The sequence below is a fragment of the Cetorhinus maximus genome, chromosome 13, assembly GCF_964194155.1.
Source record: "Cetorhinus maximus chromosome 13, sCetMax3.hap1.1, whole genome shotgun sequence".
Classification (NCBI taxonomy): Eukaryota; Metazoa; Chordata; class Chondrichthyes; order Lamniformes; family Cetorhinidae; genus Cetorhinus; species Cetorhinus maximus.
Window position 1 is genome coordinate 49,626,448 of NC_135891.1, and position 20,609 is coordinate 49,647,056.

The 20,609-nt window shown below is 43.2% G+C and overlaps 1 protein-coding gene across 2 annotated transcripts in view; it reads left to right on the plus strand.

Annotated features, from left to right (window-relative positions):
* Window positions 1-1,429: 1,429 nt before the first annotated feature.
* The window catches only part of LOC144688602 (docking protein 5-like), a 510,185-nt gene continuing 491,005 nt past the window's right edge, over window positions 1,430-20,609 (plus strand). For both annotated transcript variants that reach the window (XM_078555371.1, XM_078555372.1), the window contains exon 1: window positions 1,430-1,700. In XM_078555371.1, coding sequence (XP_078411497.1) covers window positions 1,635-1,700 — 66 coding nt within the window. In that variant the 5' untranslated portion in view covers window positions 1,430-1,634. The remainder of the gene's footprint in view (window positions 1,701-20,609) is intronic.

Consider the following 20,609-nt stretch of genomic DNA (forward strand, 5'->3'; position numbering starts at 1 on the left):
TAGGTAACATATAGCTTGCCATGGGTGCAAGCCAAAAACTACATTTACTTTCAGATCATTATTTCTGTTCTTCATCCCTTTAGTGAAAGGACTAAGAAATAATAACTAGGCCCCAGGGGAGAATGCAGGCCACAAAAACTGGGGTCAGGAAGATGATGTAGGCAGCCTGCAGGCTGATTTTGCTCTACTCATAGCAGATCTACCCACTGTTGAGGTCTGCCTGAAGGTGGGTCTATTCATGCAAAGCTTTCAATTGCATTGTTTTTCATTAAAGTGGGGAACAAATAAACTGCAATCCTTACTGGGGTAGAAATTCAATATATGAGAGTTTAATTTATTGGGAAGAGATATAAAAGTAACACTTGCCATGATTATCCTTAAATGGGGCTTTTTACAGGAATGTATTCCTCCCTTCCTCCTGTGAACAACATTTGATATGGCCATGTAAGGTATATGTATGTACCCTGAAACTATTGTTCAACATACAACATTAGAAATTGTTCCTTCCAGCATCTGTGCTGGGAAAAAAGGGAAATATGTGTTATTGATGCAAAACACTACAGATTATATCCAGCTTTATATGTCTTTGAAGCTTTTGGAGGTAATAAAAATTAAGTGGAAAAAAAACAACCTCGCACTCACATTTTTATGTGAAAGCATTGTGACCCTTTTGAGTCCTGAAAATTCATCTTTTAGTACAAAAAGTACAAATTTTTCTTGGATATATTAGGTGCAATATTTCTATGCATAATATTAAATACTGAGAATATTGCTTATTTATGGTAATCTTGAGATAAACACAAATAAACTGAAATTTGCTCTGTTTTTGCATTTGTTATACTAAGTTCATTGCAACAAACTTACTGCACTAATCAAAGGATTTAGCTACTTATGCGACTGATGAAGTAATTACATATATTTGACAGATGCAATGATTAATAGTTTGGGACCAAATCACAGTTCTACTTTATTTGGTATCCAGATTCCCTGTGCTAGCATTTTACAAAGATGAAGGGTTCAGGTTTGGATTGTTTTATCTGAGTCAGGTTTCATGCAGAAAATAAGATGAGCCTACTCTGGAATGTAAATTTTAAGTAGGAATGTGAATCTCAATGTACACAGTAATTTTGCAAATAGCTAATTGAAAAAAGTAGCTTTCCTATATTTTTCTGAAGGGTTATTTTAATTCCATATCCGGTTGATGCACTGAGCTTTGCATAAAAAGCATATAATACTGTGATTTTTTTTTAATTTAAGGAGCGAACAATAGATTAATAACATTTGCTTAGGTCTTTGACAGAAGCCCAAATCTTTGGCATCAGAACATTGTGCTTGAGCCAGTAACTTCATTCTAGTAGATATGAACCCTTTGACACCAGCCCTTCAGTGAGTGAGAATGGTGGTACATTCCGTGAAGCAGCAATGATCGAGTATCAGCTGATGCATTCTCACTGACATACTGCCTCACTGTCTCTCCCTCACTTTGTAGGTGGAATAAGCCTTGCTGTTAGCCCTAAGGCCGGGAGGTTTAAGCAGATGCTGAACTGTGGATAAACTGAGAGCGGGAGAAACTGCATTGGAGCTGGAGTACAGTGCTGACATATTATTCAGTTACTGAGCTGAGCAGAAAAGTAATGGCTTCAAATTTTAATGACATTGTCAAGCAGGGATATGTGAAGATTCGTAGCAGACGCTTAGGGGTGAGTATTTTTCTCTAATGCTTTGTTCCTTACGTCAAAGCATTTTCCTTATGTCAATATTTACAGTGAATGGAGTATATGTCATTCGTAATAAGTATAGCTCAGGTACTAGCTGTTACTGTAGATTAGCAACAAGGGATTATATCCAGAGTTTAAAAGGAGATCATAAGCACTGTACTTGGCTGGTTTTTTGTTTCATTGAACAGCAGCATTATCAGTAGGATTGTACATCACAGCAAGCAACACATTCTTGAAGATTTGTTTTTATTAAGATTGTAGAAAAGTTACTGTTGACTATTTTTTGTAAAAAAAATCTAACATACAAGGCTAATGATTTAAGCACAGAAGGGTGTCCCAAATGAAAAAATGAACTTGGAAAGAAGTAACTAAGACTGATTAGTTCAGTAAGAAAAATAAGTATAAAAATATATTTATTTCTATAAGTGTTTTGAATCATTTGGTTGCAATAGATCAAATTTGCTTCAAATCCTGATTCACATGATTTTACTTTCAAGGTGTGTGAAGCAGTAAAGAATAATGAATGAAAGTTTCTTGTTCAAAATAAATATACTTCACCAGAACATATTCATGAAATTGACTGGTAAAGTAATAGTGCTAATTGTTTCCTTGGTTTCTTGAAATGTATTTAAAATTCACCACCATGTGCATTGTTTAAAGTAACATCTGATTGTAGTATGTATCGACTGGCAACACTACACATAGCAATGTGGGATGTGCCATTTTAAAAATCAACACATGTTAAATGATTGTTGAAATATTTCTCGTTCATATGTTTGGAAGCATTTGCAACTGTGTTGTCCTATTGTATGTATCATTGTTTAACTGTTATAGTAATCAATCTCTGCCATAAAAGGATAAAAGACAAGGAGAAAAAAATTAAACCTTTGCAAGCATGTTAAGCAATTACAGGTTGAATGTCATTGGTAACCAAACAAGAAGATGTTTGAAAAGGTCAAAGTAGATTAAGGGTATCGAGTGGAGTTGAAGTATATAGTAAGTTCAACAGGAGTTGTCTTCTTGTAAAGAGCTGTCAGGCACTTTTAATTTTGCTTGACATATGGGAAAGATCATAATTGTTCTGGATCATTTTCTACACGACAGTGTTACAATAGACAATATTTGCTGTAATTTACGTCTTTATGGTAGATGATTGAAAGCAGGCGTGGCAAACAGTTTGCCAAGAATATGGACGTGCTCTTTTAATGTGTGTTGCATGAAATTGGGAGAACCAGTCCATGGGGAAAAAAGAGAGTGCAAGTGGGTGTGAAGTGTACAAGACACTGAAATAGAGGTAAATGCTGTGGAAAGATAGCGCTGTATCTGTCCTTGAGATCAAGATAAATAAATTGTGAGATACACAAACACAGACAGCCCCATGGGCTTAGTGTGGTCTAGTGCTAGTCTGTCTGCTTATTCAGTTACAACCGTGTGCTATTAAATTAAATTAGACTTGCATCTTTATTAACTGTTAAGTGTCCAGAAAGCACAGAAATGAATGTGGTAAGGTATTAACAACTCATTAAGGTTCTGTTGACTTTTTTTTTTCATTTTGTATTTTTAAAATGACAACTGAAGTAATAGCTTACATAATTAAGGGTAAAGTAGCATCAGGTCTGGATGCCATCAATATAGGACCATAGAATGGTTACAGCACAGAAGGAGGCCATACTACCCTTCATGTCTGTGCCAGCTCTCTGCAAGAGCAACTCAGCTAGTCCCACCAGTCCGTCCTTTTCCCGTAGCCCTGCAATTTTGTTTTTCTTTCCAGATAATTATCCAATTCTCTTTTGAGAGTCATGATTGAATCGGCCTCCAGCAGACTGAGAGGCTGTGCTTTCCAGATCCTAACTACTCGCATATAAAGATTTTCCGCATGTCGGCTTTGGCCCTTTTGTCATTCACCTTATATTGGCATTCTCCTGTTCTTGAACCTTTCATCAATGGGAACAGTTTCTCACTCACTATACTCTGTCCAGACCCCTCATGGTTTTGAACACCTCTATCAGACCTCCTCTTAACCGTCTCTTTAAGGAGAACTGCCCCAGCTTCTCCAATTTAACAATGTAATTGAAATGCCTCATCCATGGAACTGTTGTCGTAAATCTTTTCTACACGCTCTCTAATACCTTCACATTTTCCTTGAGCCGTGCTGTCCAAAATTGGACACAACACTCCAGTTGAGGCCAAACCAGTGTTTTATAAAAGTTCACCATAACTTCCTTGCTTTTGTACTCCGTGCACCGATTTATAAAGCCTAGTTTTTTTTAATATAAAAGAGATCTGTTTCTATACAACACTTTTCACAAAAGCACTTTATAGCCAAGGAAGTACTTTTGAAGTGTAATCACTATTTTAACGCAGGAAATACGGCAACCAACACTTGCACACAGCAAGTTTGCATAAAAAACGTGATAATGACCAGATAATCTGTTTTTATGATGTTGATTAAGGGATTGATATTGGCCAGGACGTTTGGGATAACTTCAATGAAGTAATGCTGTGGGATTTTTTACATCCACTGAGGGGACAGAAAGAGCCTTAATTTAACATCTCATCTGAAAGATGGTATCTCCAACAGTTCAATGCATTAGAGTGTCAGTTTTTTTTTAATTTTTGTACTCGAGTCCCGTAGTGGGACTTGAACCTACTATCTTCTGGCTTGGGGGGAAGAGTGCTATCAACTGAGCCACAGCCAGCAAGTTAATATAAGATAAAGGTAACCGAAATGTTAAAGGCCTTTCATTTTCTGGCATTTGTGGCTAATAAAAAGCTTTAGCAATTTGCCATTGCTGGCTCTTTGTGTGCATATGTAACACTATATCCATCTGATGTCTACCTTTGCTTTATGTTCATATTAATAGCTTGATAAGACCATAAGACATAGGAACAGAAGTAGGCCATTCGGCCCATCGTGTCTGCTCTGCCATTCAGTGGGATCATGGCTGATCTGATAATCCTCAACTCCACTTTCCTGCCTTTTCCCCATAACCCTTGACCCCCTTACTGATTAAAAATCAGCCTATCTCCGCCTTGAATATACTTAATGACCCTCTACAGCCCCCTGCGGTAAAGAATTCCACAGATTCACTACCCTCTGAGAGAAGAAATTCCTTCTCAACTCTGTCTTAAATGGGCGACCCCTTACACTGAGATTATGCCCTCTTGTCCTAGACCCTCCCACAAGGGGAAGCAACCTCTCAGGATTTACTCTGTCAAGCCCTGTAAGATCTTATATGTTTCAATAAGGTCACCTCTCATTCTCCTAAGTTCCAATGAGTACAGGCCCGACATAGTCAACCTCTCCTCATAAGAAAACCCCTGCATACCTGCGATCAACCTAGTGAACCTTCTCTGGACTGCCTCCAATGCCAGTATATCTTTCCTTAGATAAGGGGACAACAACTCTTCACAGTATTCTAGGTGTGCTCTAACTAGTGAACTAGTTTTAGCAAGACTTCCCTATTTTTATCTTCCATTTCCTTTGGAATAAAGGCCAACATTCCATTTGCCTTCCCTATTATCTGCTGAATTTGTATGTTAGCTTTTTGGGATTCATGCATGAGGACCCCCAAATCCATCTGTGCTCCAGCCTTCTGCTGCCGTTCTCCATTGAAATAATATTCAGCTCCTCTATTCTTCCTGCCAAAGTACATAACCTCACATTTTCCCACATTATATTCCATCTGCCAAGTTTTTGCTCACCCACTTAACCTGTCTATATCCCTCTGTAGACTCTTTGTGTCATCCTTGCCTCTTGTGGTCCCACTTATTTTTGTGTCATCCGCAAACTTGACGGTGGTACATTCACTTCCTTCATCCAAGTCATATATTGTAAATAATTGTGGCCCCAGCACTGATCCCTGTGGTAATCCACTAGTTACAGGTTGCCATCCTGAAAATGCCCTCCTTATCCAAACTCTCTGTCTTCCTCTAGTTAGCCAACCCTCTATCTGTGCTAATATACTACCCCACAACACCAAGGGCTCTCATCTTATTAAGTTGCCTTATGTGCGGTACCTTATCGGACCTTATTGATGTTTCTAAGTAAAGAAACCTGGCTGAGGGATGATGAGACCTTCATTTTCAATGAAGTCTCCTTGCATGGCTATACCTTCCACTATTTGAGCTGCCCAGCCCATCACAGTGGTGGTGTGGCTCTTATCATCAAATCAGACCAAAAATAATTGGTTGGTCCCTTACTCCTCTGGTACTTTCTCCTCCTTTTGAATGTTTCACTTTGTTCCACAGCTCTCCTTTCTTTTAAAATCCTCCTCTACCACCCATCCTATTACCACATCAAGTTGCTCGCTAAGTATCTTCATTGCTTTCAGTCTCTGGACTAAGTGGCTTCTCATCCTTAGTTATTTTTACCTCTGTCTCTGTTCATCAAGCTCTCTCCTCTGAGTTGACTACCCTCCAATCTCCCGTAATCTCTATCTCCAGGTAAACTCGCCAGCCCCATTGGTTTTACAAGACCATCTCTGATTACTTCCTGGTATCACTGTAGGGGTGGTGGTGTGTGTCAGCTTCACCTCTGACTTCTGAGCGGTCCGAATCACTCCCACTCCCTGGGTTCTAGACCTTGGACTTATTTGGGGGTTGTGACAAAGCAGCAGACAACTGGTTTTGGTGCAAGAAAAAAAAAAACTGGGTTTATTGAAGTCACAAATGAACTTATAACATTAGGATTACAGGGAGATTGTACAGACCTACAAAGTACACTTAATTAAGAATGGGGAACACATAACGAGGGATAATCACGCTACTAATCCCCTTACCCTAGTCCCACCCCCAAAACCTAACTAAATTGAACTAGGAGAGGTCAGGGATCATGCTCACCAACCAGGGTTCCTCGACAGTTCGAAATCCAGCCAGGTAAGCCGGTTGCAGTTTTGTGTCCTCTGGGGCCTGCCGTCCTCACGCGGTCCTGGTCTGTGGAATCTGCGAAGTTCTTCAGTTGGGTGGAAGGCGCGGTTGTGGGTGGTCAATCTTTGTAGAGGGCTGCGGTTGCGGCCTTGTTGTTTTCAGTTGAGCCTGCCACCCCGTGCCCCTCGCCGTGATGTTGCCTGCGGGCCTGCAAACCTTCAGATCTCCTTCCTCTGCTTGGCTCAGCTACCTCTCCCTGCTTAAACTCCACTTCAACCACTCCAAAACTGCTCACCCTCCTCTGTCAGCTTCACCTTTGTAATTGGTGGCCCAGTTATACTGTTTTTTGAATTTCTTATTTCAATCCAAAGCAAGGTTGGTTCTTTGTCTAATTTTGGTGGGCTTCTTCAGGTGATTGTTGTCTCGTTGTTTTTAATGGGCTCGCATGATGTTTATCGTTTTCTTCCTGTCCCCGTAACTGAACTGAAAGCCATTGTATATGTGGAGTATTGATGGGTTCGCGTAATTGCATTGATTGCTGCCTTCCTGCCTTAGTAGTTAGTAGCGATTATTTATGCAAGATTTTGATGAGCTATAGTTTCGTGTAAGATGAAGTCTTTCTCTGGGTTGATTGTTTTAAAGGGAAGAATGCGTATTCTGTCTGCTCTCATTGTCTGGTTTCAGGCAACAATCCATACTGCACTCAACAAGCCTGGGCATGCCCAGTCCCAGGCCTTCATGGGCCTAGCCTCCTGTCTGCAGGGTTCTATACTTAACTCAGCAGTTGGGTCCTCTGCCATAAAAGTCCAAATGTCACATCCTTCTTGATGATATGAAAAATGTGGGAATTCTGAGAACCCTTCATCACTCTCCATCAAAATCACCCCTCCCCCTCCCAGTCCTGCTTCATTCTGTATCTAATTCTGATCCTAGGAGGAAAAAACTCTCTCCCAACACATTTTCAGTTACACTTTCAAACCCAACTGTCTAGCCTTTGGCCCTCTATTCAGCATGACATTTCTGCAGCTCCCATTCTAATCACACATTCTCACCTCCAACTTTGATGCCCTAGTCCCCATTAAAACCATTAGATAAACCTAACTTTGTTACTGCAAACCTCAGGTATCCCATATGGATCTATCATTGATGCCTCCAATTTCTCATCCAAGTGCTACCTTTCAGCGACACCATTTGAAAACACATTAGTTTTCACGTGTGCTGACGACATCCACCTTTACCTCAACACCATCTCTCACGATCCCTCCCTGTCTCGAGATTGTCAGACTGCTTCTCTGATATCCAGTACTGGATGAGCAGGAATTTCTGCCACTAAACATTGGGAAGTCAAAGCCATTGTCTTCTGCCCCCACCACAAACTTTGTTCCCTAACTGCCGACTCCAACCCATCCCCCGTCAACTCTCGAACTTTGAACCAGACTGTTGGCAACCTTGGTGTCATATTTGACCCTAAGGTGAGCTTCCAGACACAGATTTGCACCATACTGAGACCTCCTCTTCGTAACATTGCCCCAGTTCTGCTCATGCCTTTGTTACCTTAAGACTTGACTATACTAATGGAGTCCTGGCTGACCTCTCACTTTATACCCTTTGTAAACTGAAGGTCTTCGAAAACTCTGCTGCCCATGTCCTAACTTTCGCTAAGTTCTGTTCACCCATCATCCATGTGCTTGCTGAATTATATTGGTTCCCAGATAAACAATGCCTTAAATTTAAAATGGTCATCCTTATTTGCAAATCCCTCCTCCCACATCCCCCCCAACCCATTGCCTCACTGCTCTCTTTCATTGTAATCTTTCAGCCCCTACAAAAACTACTATATCACATGTTAACATGCATCACCTTCTTTAATGATGTTTACCAAACTATTTACATATTTGGCTGTATGTTAAGCTGCATGTGCTACAAAGCAATATCACAACATTCACCCTTTCCTTAAGTAGGAAGAATTACTCAAGATATAAGCTATGTGCATAATGGAATAGGATAATTGTGAATAGTATTGGTCAGATGATAACTTGGAAGAGTTGTCTTGACTTGCCTTCTAAACATAATCTCTGCTTCCGATGGTAATTCTGTATCTAGTGGCCTTACTCATAGGTTCACTGTTGCTACTTGAATGTCTTGACTGGCCTCCTTGCGTTTCAAAATCATGACTTTACCATCAGCATCATCCTTTCTGCTAGCCCACTTGATATTGGATAGTGTAGGAATGACAACATGATTTACAGCCCACTTTGCACACATGTCTTAGAAAAGCTTAGTGCAATACGTGAACTGTTGTCCAATAATATCTCGCCTTGTTAACCAAAAAGACTGAAAATTGTGCTCATCGCAATTGCCGTAAATGCACTTGATATATCCTTCAGTTGGCAAATGATATAAAATTTGGAGAAGTAGTCAGTAAGAAGTCATCACTTCTGACAGTAAACAAGTCAGTAACTATTATTGACCATGGATATGACAGAACATCATGAGGATGGAGTGGCCATTTGTATTGACGTGGCTGATGCTCCTGACATGCATCTACTTCACAGCTTGTTTTATGTCATTATTGATCACTGGCCAATAAACTGCCCCACATGCAAGTCATCTGGCGAAATCGTCCCAGATTTGCACTAAGTGCGGTAGTGGGCGGATAAAATGATGTTTTACACGCCGGCCGCGATGGCGGCTTTTCTCACTGCGTCATCCAAAATGCGCCACATTATTTATGCATTCCCAGGAAACAAGACGTTGCCGTGGTAGGCGGGCTCTCATGCGCTGGCCCGCCATCACCTTGCCGCTTCATCACGCCGGGCATCATATTTAAAGTCCAGCCGCGTGTACACATCTCGGTGCTTCCAGCCCACGACTACTGCAGGGAAGATGTCCATAATACGCAAAAAGACTGCAGCCCCCAGCTTTAGTGATGCATCACTGGAATGCCTTTTGGATGCCGTGGAGTCCCGCCAGGATGTCCTCTACTCCCACTCTGGCTGCAGGATGGGCAGCGACGTGACCAACCGGGCTTGACCAGTGGTCAGCGCCAGCGCCCTTCAAAAGAGGACAGCCACCCAGCCGCAAGAGGATGAATGATCTCCTCTGTTCTGCCAGGGTAAGTCACTCTTCTCATCACTCTCAACTCACACACTCACAAACCCATCACACATCTATAGAGCCCTCACTCACTACCAGTTCAAGGAACATCACCATTCGCTCTCTCACGCACACCTTCATTGTCCTCGTCCCATCCATGGACCACTCATCACCCACACATGCCAGGCATACTTATCGTCTGGCCTGGCAGGCTTCCTGCTTACACTCTCTCCACCTCTATTCATTCAGGACAAGCTGGCACACAACAACAGGGAGAGGTCACAGACTGCTGGAGGAATGCCTGAAATCCAGGCCCTCATGGACTTTGAAAACAGAGCCATCCAGCTGGCCGTGATGACCGGGGCCTGTCCTGTGCTGACGGTGAGGTCAGCACTGCTCTACCAGGTGAGGATCCAGCAGTGTAACATCCATCAGACAACCATGCTGTGAGTGATGTGTCCTCTTTCACAGGCCACTGCCATGCACTAATTATCTCCCCTTGCTTCCACGGGCACACCTGGGAAACAACCCATGAAGTCTATGACCCAGGGCCTCCAATCAAACCCTGAGGAAACCTCTGAAGAGGAATCTGAAGGCACCCTCCCTGAAGTCCCATCACAGCGCTCACCCACACCCTCCACAAGCGCAGAGACACACACCTCGATGGGACCTAGCTTTAGAATGGCATCAGGATCACAGTCTACTGAGCACATTGCACTTTCTGATCCACAGCAGGTGGAGGTAGATTCTTCCCTGATGTCCGGCACTCAGGACTGCCGGAGGCCAGAAATTTGCTGAGTCTGAGTCAAATGACGAGCCCCTGGACTGTCACGATTGCTGGAGCTGCAAAGGCAAGCTCGGGAACATCAGGAAGGGATGTCTGCTGCACTCCTCAGGTTGCAAGGCACAATGGAGGTGTCCATCCACCTTCAGTCTGAGGTGATAGCACCGGCATGCTGAAGCATTGAGATCAACACTGGCAGGATGGCAGCCTACATGGAGACCTTGGTCCAGGACGTCACTGGTGCGTGGGCTCAACTCCATCACTGATGCCATCATTGGCCTCCACCAGTGTGTATGTGAGAGGAGTGCCAGGGAGCTCGATCTCACTCCAGCTACCCTTTCTGCTCAAGGAGTCAGCCTTGGGCCTCCGGGCACCCATGGGGAGGAGGATCAGCTATTGCACATCCCGGAACAAACCATCCAGGTGACCCTGGGAGTGTCCGTTCCATCCAAATCCCCTCTTCCTGTGACCTCAGCAGCTCCAGCTCCACAGGTCGAGGAGGGTGCCACTGCCACACAGCAGGACCCCGAAAGCAGGCCAGGGCCTCCAAGTCTCAGCCCTCCAGAGGACGCCCACCAAGGTCATCACAGACAGGGTGTTGCAGTCAGCAGGCTGCCTCCACCTCCAGGGAGCACCAACACATAGCGGCAAGGTTAGGAAAGTTAAGAATTAGTTGCACAGCCTGGGCACGGGTGTTAATCGCTTGTACGTATTGTTCACTATTAGCACTAAACTACCAAGAATGTCTCACTGCCTATGGCTCCTTGTTCTGATAAGCAGTGTTCTTGTCACTCAGATATGAAACCTTTCTGCTCAAGATAAAGGCAGGTGCCTCAGTCTCTGTGGTCTGTGAGATGGCAGGAACGGCGGGCCGAGTGGACAATCGTGAACTAGTTTCACGCCACCGTGAAGCTCATCACTGCATATTGTCTGCTCATGTCAACGAACACGCCCGAGGGCACGGAAAATCCCGGCCATCTTGTTTTTTCATTATCCATGTGATCTTGATGTAACTAGGTGAGAACATATTCACAGAGCATTTGCAGTATTAGCATTTGTCTGCCTTTGAAAATTACTCCTCTTAAAATGTCAATTTCATCACAATACGACCAAATGGTTCTGAGGTCTATGGGAACCTTTTGTACTGTATCTGGTCATTCATTGATGATGATCTGCCATAGTGCCCTGGGGACAAGATCACTGGAGGTCTCTGTCGGAGCTTCTCAACTTTCTCTTGACCATCTAACATTAGTGTTTGCTGTTCTTTTGAATTGTCACAATCCGGAGATGACTGCATTCTGGCAGTCTTGTTACCACTGGTTAATTGGTATCAACAATGTAGAAGATTAGTTAGCCATGCAGAACTTCCATATCTGCACTTCACTGTCAATACTTCCACACAGTAGACTGACAAACCGTTATATACGGGAGTCCAACACTCAGCTGTGACATAGACTTCCACTCGCCAGTGCATGTCTTTTCAGTATCCGTAGTAGTAAAATGTTGCCACATGCGCCAATATCTATCTTCAGTCATAGTTTGTGCTTCCCACTTTTACTAGGACCTATGATCTCAACTGTTGTGAAAGCTTCCAGTTGGGTGATTACATCCAGATACTGCACAGCTTGTGTGGAAAGGCTGTTCACTTACAACCTCAAGTTTGTCCCCTTCACAATCCAGGTTTCCTCCTATATCGTGGACATGTCTAAGCTTGAACTGGTGTTTGGCGAATTCTTTCTTATTCTGCCACTATGCAACATCGGCTTTTTGCTGAGCTGTGGCTCCCTCGCTGTCAGACTTTCTACATAATCTTGTCCAGTGACCCTTTTGACCATACGCCCTTGCAGGTATTTCTAAATGCAGGATAGTTATGTGGCTAATGCATTAGATCGTACTTGCTGAATGCCTTGACCTGCCTGGGTGCCTTGACTCTCACCCGTGATTGGTGCTATTCCAAGCGCTTGCAGATATTGTCTCTCCGCAACTATAACCTTGTATTTCCTGCCACCTTTAAGTAGCCTGTCGATGTTGTGTCCCTATTTTCATATCAAGCAAATCCTTTTGGAATGCCTCTATTGTGGTCGATATGATTACTGGCTCCATTATTCTCTGAGAGAGTTCTGCATCTGAAAGATCACAATCTCTGCCTATGTCACAACATCTACTAACAACACTGGTCCATACTTTCTTTGGGCTGTTGTATTTTGGCCATCAGTTCAACTTGATGGATTCTGAAGTTTACCGTAATTTTGAACTGATGCTCCAGAATTATCCAGCATTTAGATGTGTCTTTTTTGTTTGCTCCTGACAGTCCAGAAGTGTTAATGTGATGAAGACCTTCATTGCCAATCGTCATCTTTATTTTTACTGCTGGCTTGTCGGGCTCTGCAACAAGATCTAAGGAGCGCAACTCCATATGCTGTCCAAACAATTGAATTTGTTGAGGACATCCGGACCTTTCCAATTCATAACTGAATATTTAGTTGTCACAGTGCAAAAGTCCCTTGCTCCTTAAGAATTCTCTAGTGCCTAGTCGGAAGATGAGGTGCTGTTCCTCCAGTTTGCGTTGGGCTTCACTGGAACAATGCAGCAAGCCAAGGACAGACATGTGGGCAAGAGAGCAGGGTGGAGTGTTAAAATGGCAAGCGACAGGGAGGTTTGGGTCTTTCTTGCGGACAGACTGCAGGTGTTCTGCAAAGCGGTCGCCCAGTTTACGTTTGGTCTCTCCAATGTAGAGGAGACCGCATTGGGAGCAACGAATGCAGTAGGCTAAGTTAGGGGAAATGCAAGTGAAATGCTGCTTCACTTGAAAGGAGTGTTTGGGCCCTTGGACGCTGAGGAGAGAGGAAGTGAAGGGGCAGGTGTTGCATCTTTTGCGTGGGCATGGGGAGGTGCCATAGGTGGGGGTTGAGGAGTAGGGGGGTGATGGTCAACTCCCATTCCAATACACCACCACCACCCCCTCCCGCCCCAATCCACTTTAATTGATCGCATTTGCAGGGTACCGATTCTCAAGGATGATTTCTGGACTCGGCCCTAAACTTTGCTGTGTTATGACCTTGACTTACGGGCCATTTTGTATTTTAAAGTGAGAAGAAGACTCACCGACCTCAGCAGCAAGAGGCCTGGTAACACTTCGAAATTTTTAAAATTTAAAGTACAAGTTTCATTAAAAAGAATAAAAGAAAACTTAAGCACACAAGATTACAGTTGCACAATTAAGGTTAATCACAGAATCACAGAATTGTTACAGCGCAGAAGGAGACCATTCAGCCCATCGTGTCTGCACCGACCCTCCAAATGAGCATCATGACTTAGTGTCATTCTGCTGTGTTTTCCCCATACACTTGCACATTGTTTCTATTCAAATAATCATCTATTGCCCTCTTGAATGCCTCGATTGAACCTGCCTCCACCACACTTCCAGGCAGTGCATTCCAGACTTGAACCATTCACCGTCACTTTAGATCAGTGCCCTCTCGTTCTCATTCCTTTTTTTATTCATTCTCAGGAAGTGGGCTTCGCTGGCTGGGCCAGCATTTATTGTCCATCCCTAGTTGCCCTTGAGAAGGTGGCCGTGAGCTGCCTTCTTGAACCACTGCAGTCCATGTGGTGTAGGTACACCCACAGTGCTGTGAGGAAGGGAGCGGGAGCAATCCCTTGACGAGTGGGAATAGTTCCTCCCTATCTACACAATCCAGCCTCCTCATGATTTTGAACACCTCTATGAAATCTTACAAACATTCCCCAAAAGACCTCTCCACTTGGTTAGACCTACATGTAAACACCTTCCAGGCAACACTCCCTTATAGATATATAACTATACAAAATCTAGTAATATTACCCAAGGCAAACTGCTGTAGCTTCAATAAAGGCCCTCACTTCCATTCTGCTATGAAACCCCAAACTTCAGAATAAAACTGCTTTTTGCAGCCCAAGTCTTTTCCAGCTTAACCGGATGGTTGGTCCAAACTGCATTTTCTCCCAGCTCCAGCTGCTCAAACAGCTATATCTCCCCAGCTACTCTACAGTAACTCCAAAATACCTTTGGTCCCCCTTTCATCTCCAGTTCCATTGTTTTCACATCTCTTTGAAACTCAAACCTTTGCAAATATAAAATCTTTTGTGCCTCTAACTTGTCTTTGCTATTTGGTCAATAAAATATAAGATCTCCACTTAAAATATAAGACTTATGAACTCCTGCAAGATACAGACATGTTTCTTTACACCTCTGACTCCCCTTTGATATTCAAGCAACTTATCTAAACATGCAAATGTTAGATCAAAACTACTTACTTGCACCTCAAACATAGCACCTCTATCATTTTCATGTTTTAAACCCCACAGACAGTCTGTCCCCTATTAATCTCTGCCCAGCTTAATTAAATCATATGGGGGACACAGCCTTTTCCACAGAATAACACAATATTCCCCCAAAAATATTATTAAAAAAACATCCATTCCTCACAGCTGCCACTGCTTTGTCCAACCATTTTCCAATGATACCCCTGGATTTATGGCTTTTCTTGTTACCCAACAATGTCTCAGCTTTATCACTGCCACTAAATGCAAATCGCTGCTACCACATTGTACATCACTGTCACAATGTTGTGCACTGCTGCCACCATGTTGTGTTACTGACTCTTTATAAAAGCATACCAAACACTATGATAATGATTGGTAACCTAAATTAAGGGTTCTTTATTGAAAAATCTAACAGAAGGCTTCTAGAAGAACTCTTCATACACATGTTACATGCTGATTAGTACTGCTCTAGCTAGTATATCACATGATAACTTGCATCACTTCCTGTGATGCTGTACACCAAACCGTTTACGTATTTAGCAGTATATTAATCTACATGCACTACAAGGCAATATTACAACAGTGATGATTCTTTCGAAGTCCTTAGTGATGTTGGTATGATGTGTCCAAGTCCTTAGTAGTTGTTTTAATAGGCAGTAGGAGCACTGGTTGGATTCCTAGTTGTCAAATTTGTAGGATCTATGTATGTAATTACAACACATCTAATGAGGTTGATCTGAGTCATACAGTAATCTACTGTGGAGTGAGTTATACATCTGTGTTCGTTCGTGGCTTGGTAAGAAATGGGGATCTCTGCTTGTTTTCCCTAATACCCTAATGAAGAATGCATTTGAACTCCTAGGAATCTGGCAGTGATAGGACAATGACGATGAAGCAATCTATCACTGTTAGACTGAAGTGTCAGATTGGATTACTAGCTCAAGTCTGGGAGCAGGTTTGGGCCCAGAATCTCTGAAGTGACAGTTGCAGCAACTGAGCGAAGTTAGAAGGTACAGTAGATTGCGTAGGTTAGAGCATGAAATTATGAAGTTTAATGGGCACATTAAGTGAATGGGCAAAGCTAGAGCAGATGAAGTTCAGTGTAAGGAAATTTGGGGACTATTCACTTTTATTCTACAACAAAAGAATATTTTCTTTTTGGTGAGAGACTGGGAATAATCAAGGGGAAAACTGATTTGAGTATCCAGATATGCAGATCACTAAAAGATAGTGCACTGCTAGTTGACTATTAGCTGTCTTTAATTGCATGCAGTTTGTGGGAATTAGCTAGGGATTCATGTGAGCTCTTTTAAGAGGAACTGACTGAAACTGTGGTGGCTAGATTAGGAGGTACATGTTTGCAATGCACTTCTCGAAATAAAAACTTGTAGAAGTGTGTAAAGATTGGCTCTAGCTCTAACCTTCACCAGCTGGTTTTATGGAGTATGATGGCCCGTGTACAAAATGTAATCAAGAGGCTAACTAATGATTGGTCTTTATCTTAAGGAAGTTGTAATGCAAAGGTCAGGAAGTTATGGTTCTGTTATGCAGAACCTTGGTCAGATCTCATCTGGAATATTGTATTTAGCTTTGGGCACCTTGCATCAGGAAAGAAATATTGGCCTTGAACGGGGTACAGCAGTTTCACCAGGGATTAAAGAATTAAATTATGACGGTAGGTTGTACAAATTTAGTTGTATTTCATTGACTTTATTAGGTTCTGAGCAATATAAGTGAAATATTTAAACAGATTCAATAGGTTAGATTCAGGGCACCTATTTCCTCTGATGGGGAAATAGAGGACAAAGGGACAGACCAAATTAGAACTAGGCAATTTGGGGCTGTTATCAGGAAACATTTTTTCATGCACACAAACCTTAGCGCGCTCTCCTTTAAAAGGCTATGGCTGCTGGGTCAATTGAAATTTTCAATACTGATTTTTGTTAGGTAAAGTACCAGGTGATCTGACTCAATGAAGGGGATATGGAGTTGAGGTACAGACCAGCCACAATCTAATTGAATAGCTGTTCATGCTGGTGGAGTTGAATAGGCTTATTCCTGCTGCTATATTTTGATCAGTAAATGGAAAAATAGGGTCAAGCTATCCAAACCTCCACTCAACCATAATTTTGTAAGTTTAGTTTCTTTAGAAGCAATCAGATCTAGCATCATTTTGACTATTTTGATTTAGTGATTCCTATTTGGCTCTCACCCCTATTTTTCATTGGAATACATAAATAAATAATTCACATCTCCAAACAGGTGCACACAGAACTTTTGCCGTTGCTTTGTTTCATCAAATATTGTCAACTACTGATAGCTATAAGCATCTGTCTCTGGAGAATGCCATGCCCTCCACAAGACTACATAGCTGTAAATGTTTTCAAGTATGTGTCAATCAAGTTAATAAAAGTAATCAAAGTAAACAAAGGCAGCCTTTGGCAACATGCTAAGAATCTCAGTGTGACCCAAAACAAATGCTTTGCAATTAGATTAGGAATTTAAAAGAAAAAAAATATTTTATTGAGTGAAGCAAAGCAAGCATCCTAAAATCACACTTACTGTCAACAATGCCTGGGTTCTAAGAACATAGAACTTTATTATAACGCAGACACTATATTTCAAGTGAGAATTTAACCTCCCCAGTGGGAAAATGTGGTTGGGAGGTTAACATTATGTCTCAACAAATCACCCCCTCTTTCCACTTTTCCACCTTAACTAACCTGATCTCTATCATTCTTTCACAAATCAACCATGGCAAGAGTATGATAGGAGCACTGCTGGGAGACAAGGAATATCTTCTGCAGGCCTTGGCCAATGATGTCCCTGCACAGCCCTCCCATGCTGATTGGCACAGATACAATTAGAGCCAGGCAACAAGCAGGATCCTTATAGAGCATGCAATAGAACCGTTCAAGCAGAGATTCAGATATTTGGATCAGTCAGAGAGATAGAATGTCACGCATTATCATGGTCTGATGCATACCGCAGAAAGTTGTGTTGCAGCCAGGCCTGCATTTGAAGAAGGAAGAACAGCATCAGTGTTCATCAAATAAGGATGACCTGGGGGAAGGAAAGAGCGAGCAGGGGAAGAAGGGTTACATCAGTACATTGAAGCCAGAGGTGTCACGGATCTGATCATAGATCAGCAATTCTACTGAGTTTCTCACATCTTGCCCTGAGAAATTTCAAAGAGCCCCTCTGTGTAACAATTTTTGTCACCTTCTTCCCAATTCCCTTCATCCTGCTTGAAGAACATGCAAATCAATCAGACAACTTCTATACGAATGACACCCTGACCATACAAATTGAGATGCTACGATTAAATCACACTAGTCTAAAAGGAATGGAATTGGACGGACAAGCCAAATCGACCTAGGCATCGGAAACGACAATGGCAAACTCGCCCATATCGATCCTGCAAAGTCCTTCTCACCAACATCTGGGGGCTGGTGCCAACATTGGGAGAGCTGTCTCACAGACTAGTCAAGCAACAGCCTGACATAATAATACTCACAGAATCAAATCTTACAAACAATGACCCAGGTACCACCATCACTATCCCTGGTTATGTCCTGCCCCACCGGCAAGACAGACCCAGCAGAGTGGCGGCACAGTGAGAACAAAGAACAATACAGCGCAGGAACAGGCTCTTCGGACCTCCAAGCCTGCGCTGATCATATTGCCTGTCAACTAAATCATTTTGCATTTCCGGGGTCCGTATCCCTCTATTCCCACCCTATTCATGTATTTGTCAAGCTGCCTCTTAAACACCACTATCGTACCTGCTTCCACCACCTCCTCTGGCAGCGAATTCCAGACACTCACTACCCTCTGCGTAAAAAACTTGCCCCGCACATCTCCTCTATAGTTTTCTCCTCTCACCTTAAATCTATGTCCCCTAGTAATTGACTCTTCCACCCTGGGAAAAAGCTTCTGACTATCTACTCTGTCCATGCCACTCATAATTTTGTAAACTTCTATCAAGTCGCCCCTCAATCTCCGTCGCTGTAGTGAGAACAATCCAAGTTTCTCCAACCTCTCCTCATAGCTAATAACCTTCAGACCAGGTAGCATCTTCTGCACCCTCTCCAACGCCTCCATATCCTTCTGGTAATGTGGTGACCAGAATTGCACGCAATATTCCAAGTGTGGCCTAACCAAGGTTCTATACAGCTGCAGCATGACTTCCCAGCTTTTATACTCAATGCCCCTGCCAATGAAGGCAAGCATGCCATATGCCTTCCTGACTACCTTATCCACCTGCGTTGCCACTTTCAGTGACCTGTGGACCTGTACACCCAGGTCCCTCTGCCCGTCAATGCACTTAAGGTTTCTGCCATTTACTGTATAATTCCTGCCTGTATTAGACCTTCCAAAATGCATTACCTCGCATTTGTCCGGATTAAACTCCATCTGCCATTTCTCTGCCCAAGTCTCCAACCGGTCTATGTCCCGTTGCGTCCTTTGACAATCCTCTTCACTATCTGCAACTCCTCCAACCTTAGTGTCGTCTGCAAACTTACTAATTAGCCCAGTTATATTTTTCTCCAAATCATTTATGTGTACTACAAACAGCAAAGGTCCCAGCACTGATCCCTGTGGAACTCTACTAGTCACAGCTCTCCATTCAGAAAAATACCCTTCCACTGCTACCCTCTGTCTTCTATGACCAAGGCAATTCTGTATCCATCTTGCCAGCTCACCTCTGATCCCGTGCGACTTTACCTTCTGTACCAGTCTGCCATGAGGGACCTTGTCAAAGGTACACAGTCAGAAGGGAGTTCCCCTGGGAGCCCTCCACATTGAGTGTGGACCCGTGGAGTCTCATGGAATCAGGTTGAACCTGGGCAAGGAAGCCTCCTGCTGATCATGATGTATGCCGTCCGCCCCCCTCTCCCCTCAGCTGATGAATCAGTACTCCTCTATGTTGAACACCATTGGAGGAAGCACTGAGGGTGGCAAGGGTGCAGAATGTACTCTGGGTGGGGGAGTTCAATGCCCATCACCAAGAGTGGCTCAGTGGCACCACTCCTGGCCGAGTCCTAAAGGACATCGCTGCTAGACTGGGTCTGCGGCAGGTGGCGAGGGAACCAACAAGAGGGAAAAACATACTTGACCTCGTCCTCACCAACCTGCCTGCCACCGATGCACCTATCCATGACAGTATTGGTAGGCGTGACCACCGCACAATCCTTTTGGAGACGAAATCCTGTCTTCACATTGAGGATACGTTCCACCATGTTGTGTGGCATTACCATCCTGCTAAATGGGATAGATTTCGAACACATCTAGCAACTCAAGACTGGGTAACCATGAAGCACTGTGGGCCATCAGCAGCAGCGGAATTGTACTCAGCCACAATCTGCAACCTCATGGCCCGGCATATACCCCAGTCTACCATCACCACCAAACCAGGGAATCAACCCTGGTTCAATGAAGAGTGCAGAAGGGCATGCCAGGAGCAGCACCAGACATTCCTAAAATTGAAGTGTGAACCTGGTGAAGCTATAACGCAGGACTATTTGCATGCCAAACAGCATAAACAGCAAATGATAGACAGAGCTAAGCGATTCCACAGCCAATGCATCAGATCTAAGTTCTGCAGTCCTGCTACATCCATTCATGAATGGTGGTGGATGATTAAACAACTCATTGGAGGAGGAGGCTCCACAAATACCCCCATCCTTAATGATGGGGGAACCCAGCACATCAGTGAAAAAGATAAGGCTGAAGCATTTGTTACAATCTTCAGCCAGAAGTACCAAGTGGATTATCCATCTTGGCCTCCTCCAGAGGTCTCCAGCATCTCAGATGCCAGTCTTCAGCCAATTTGA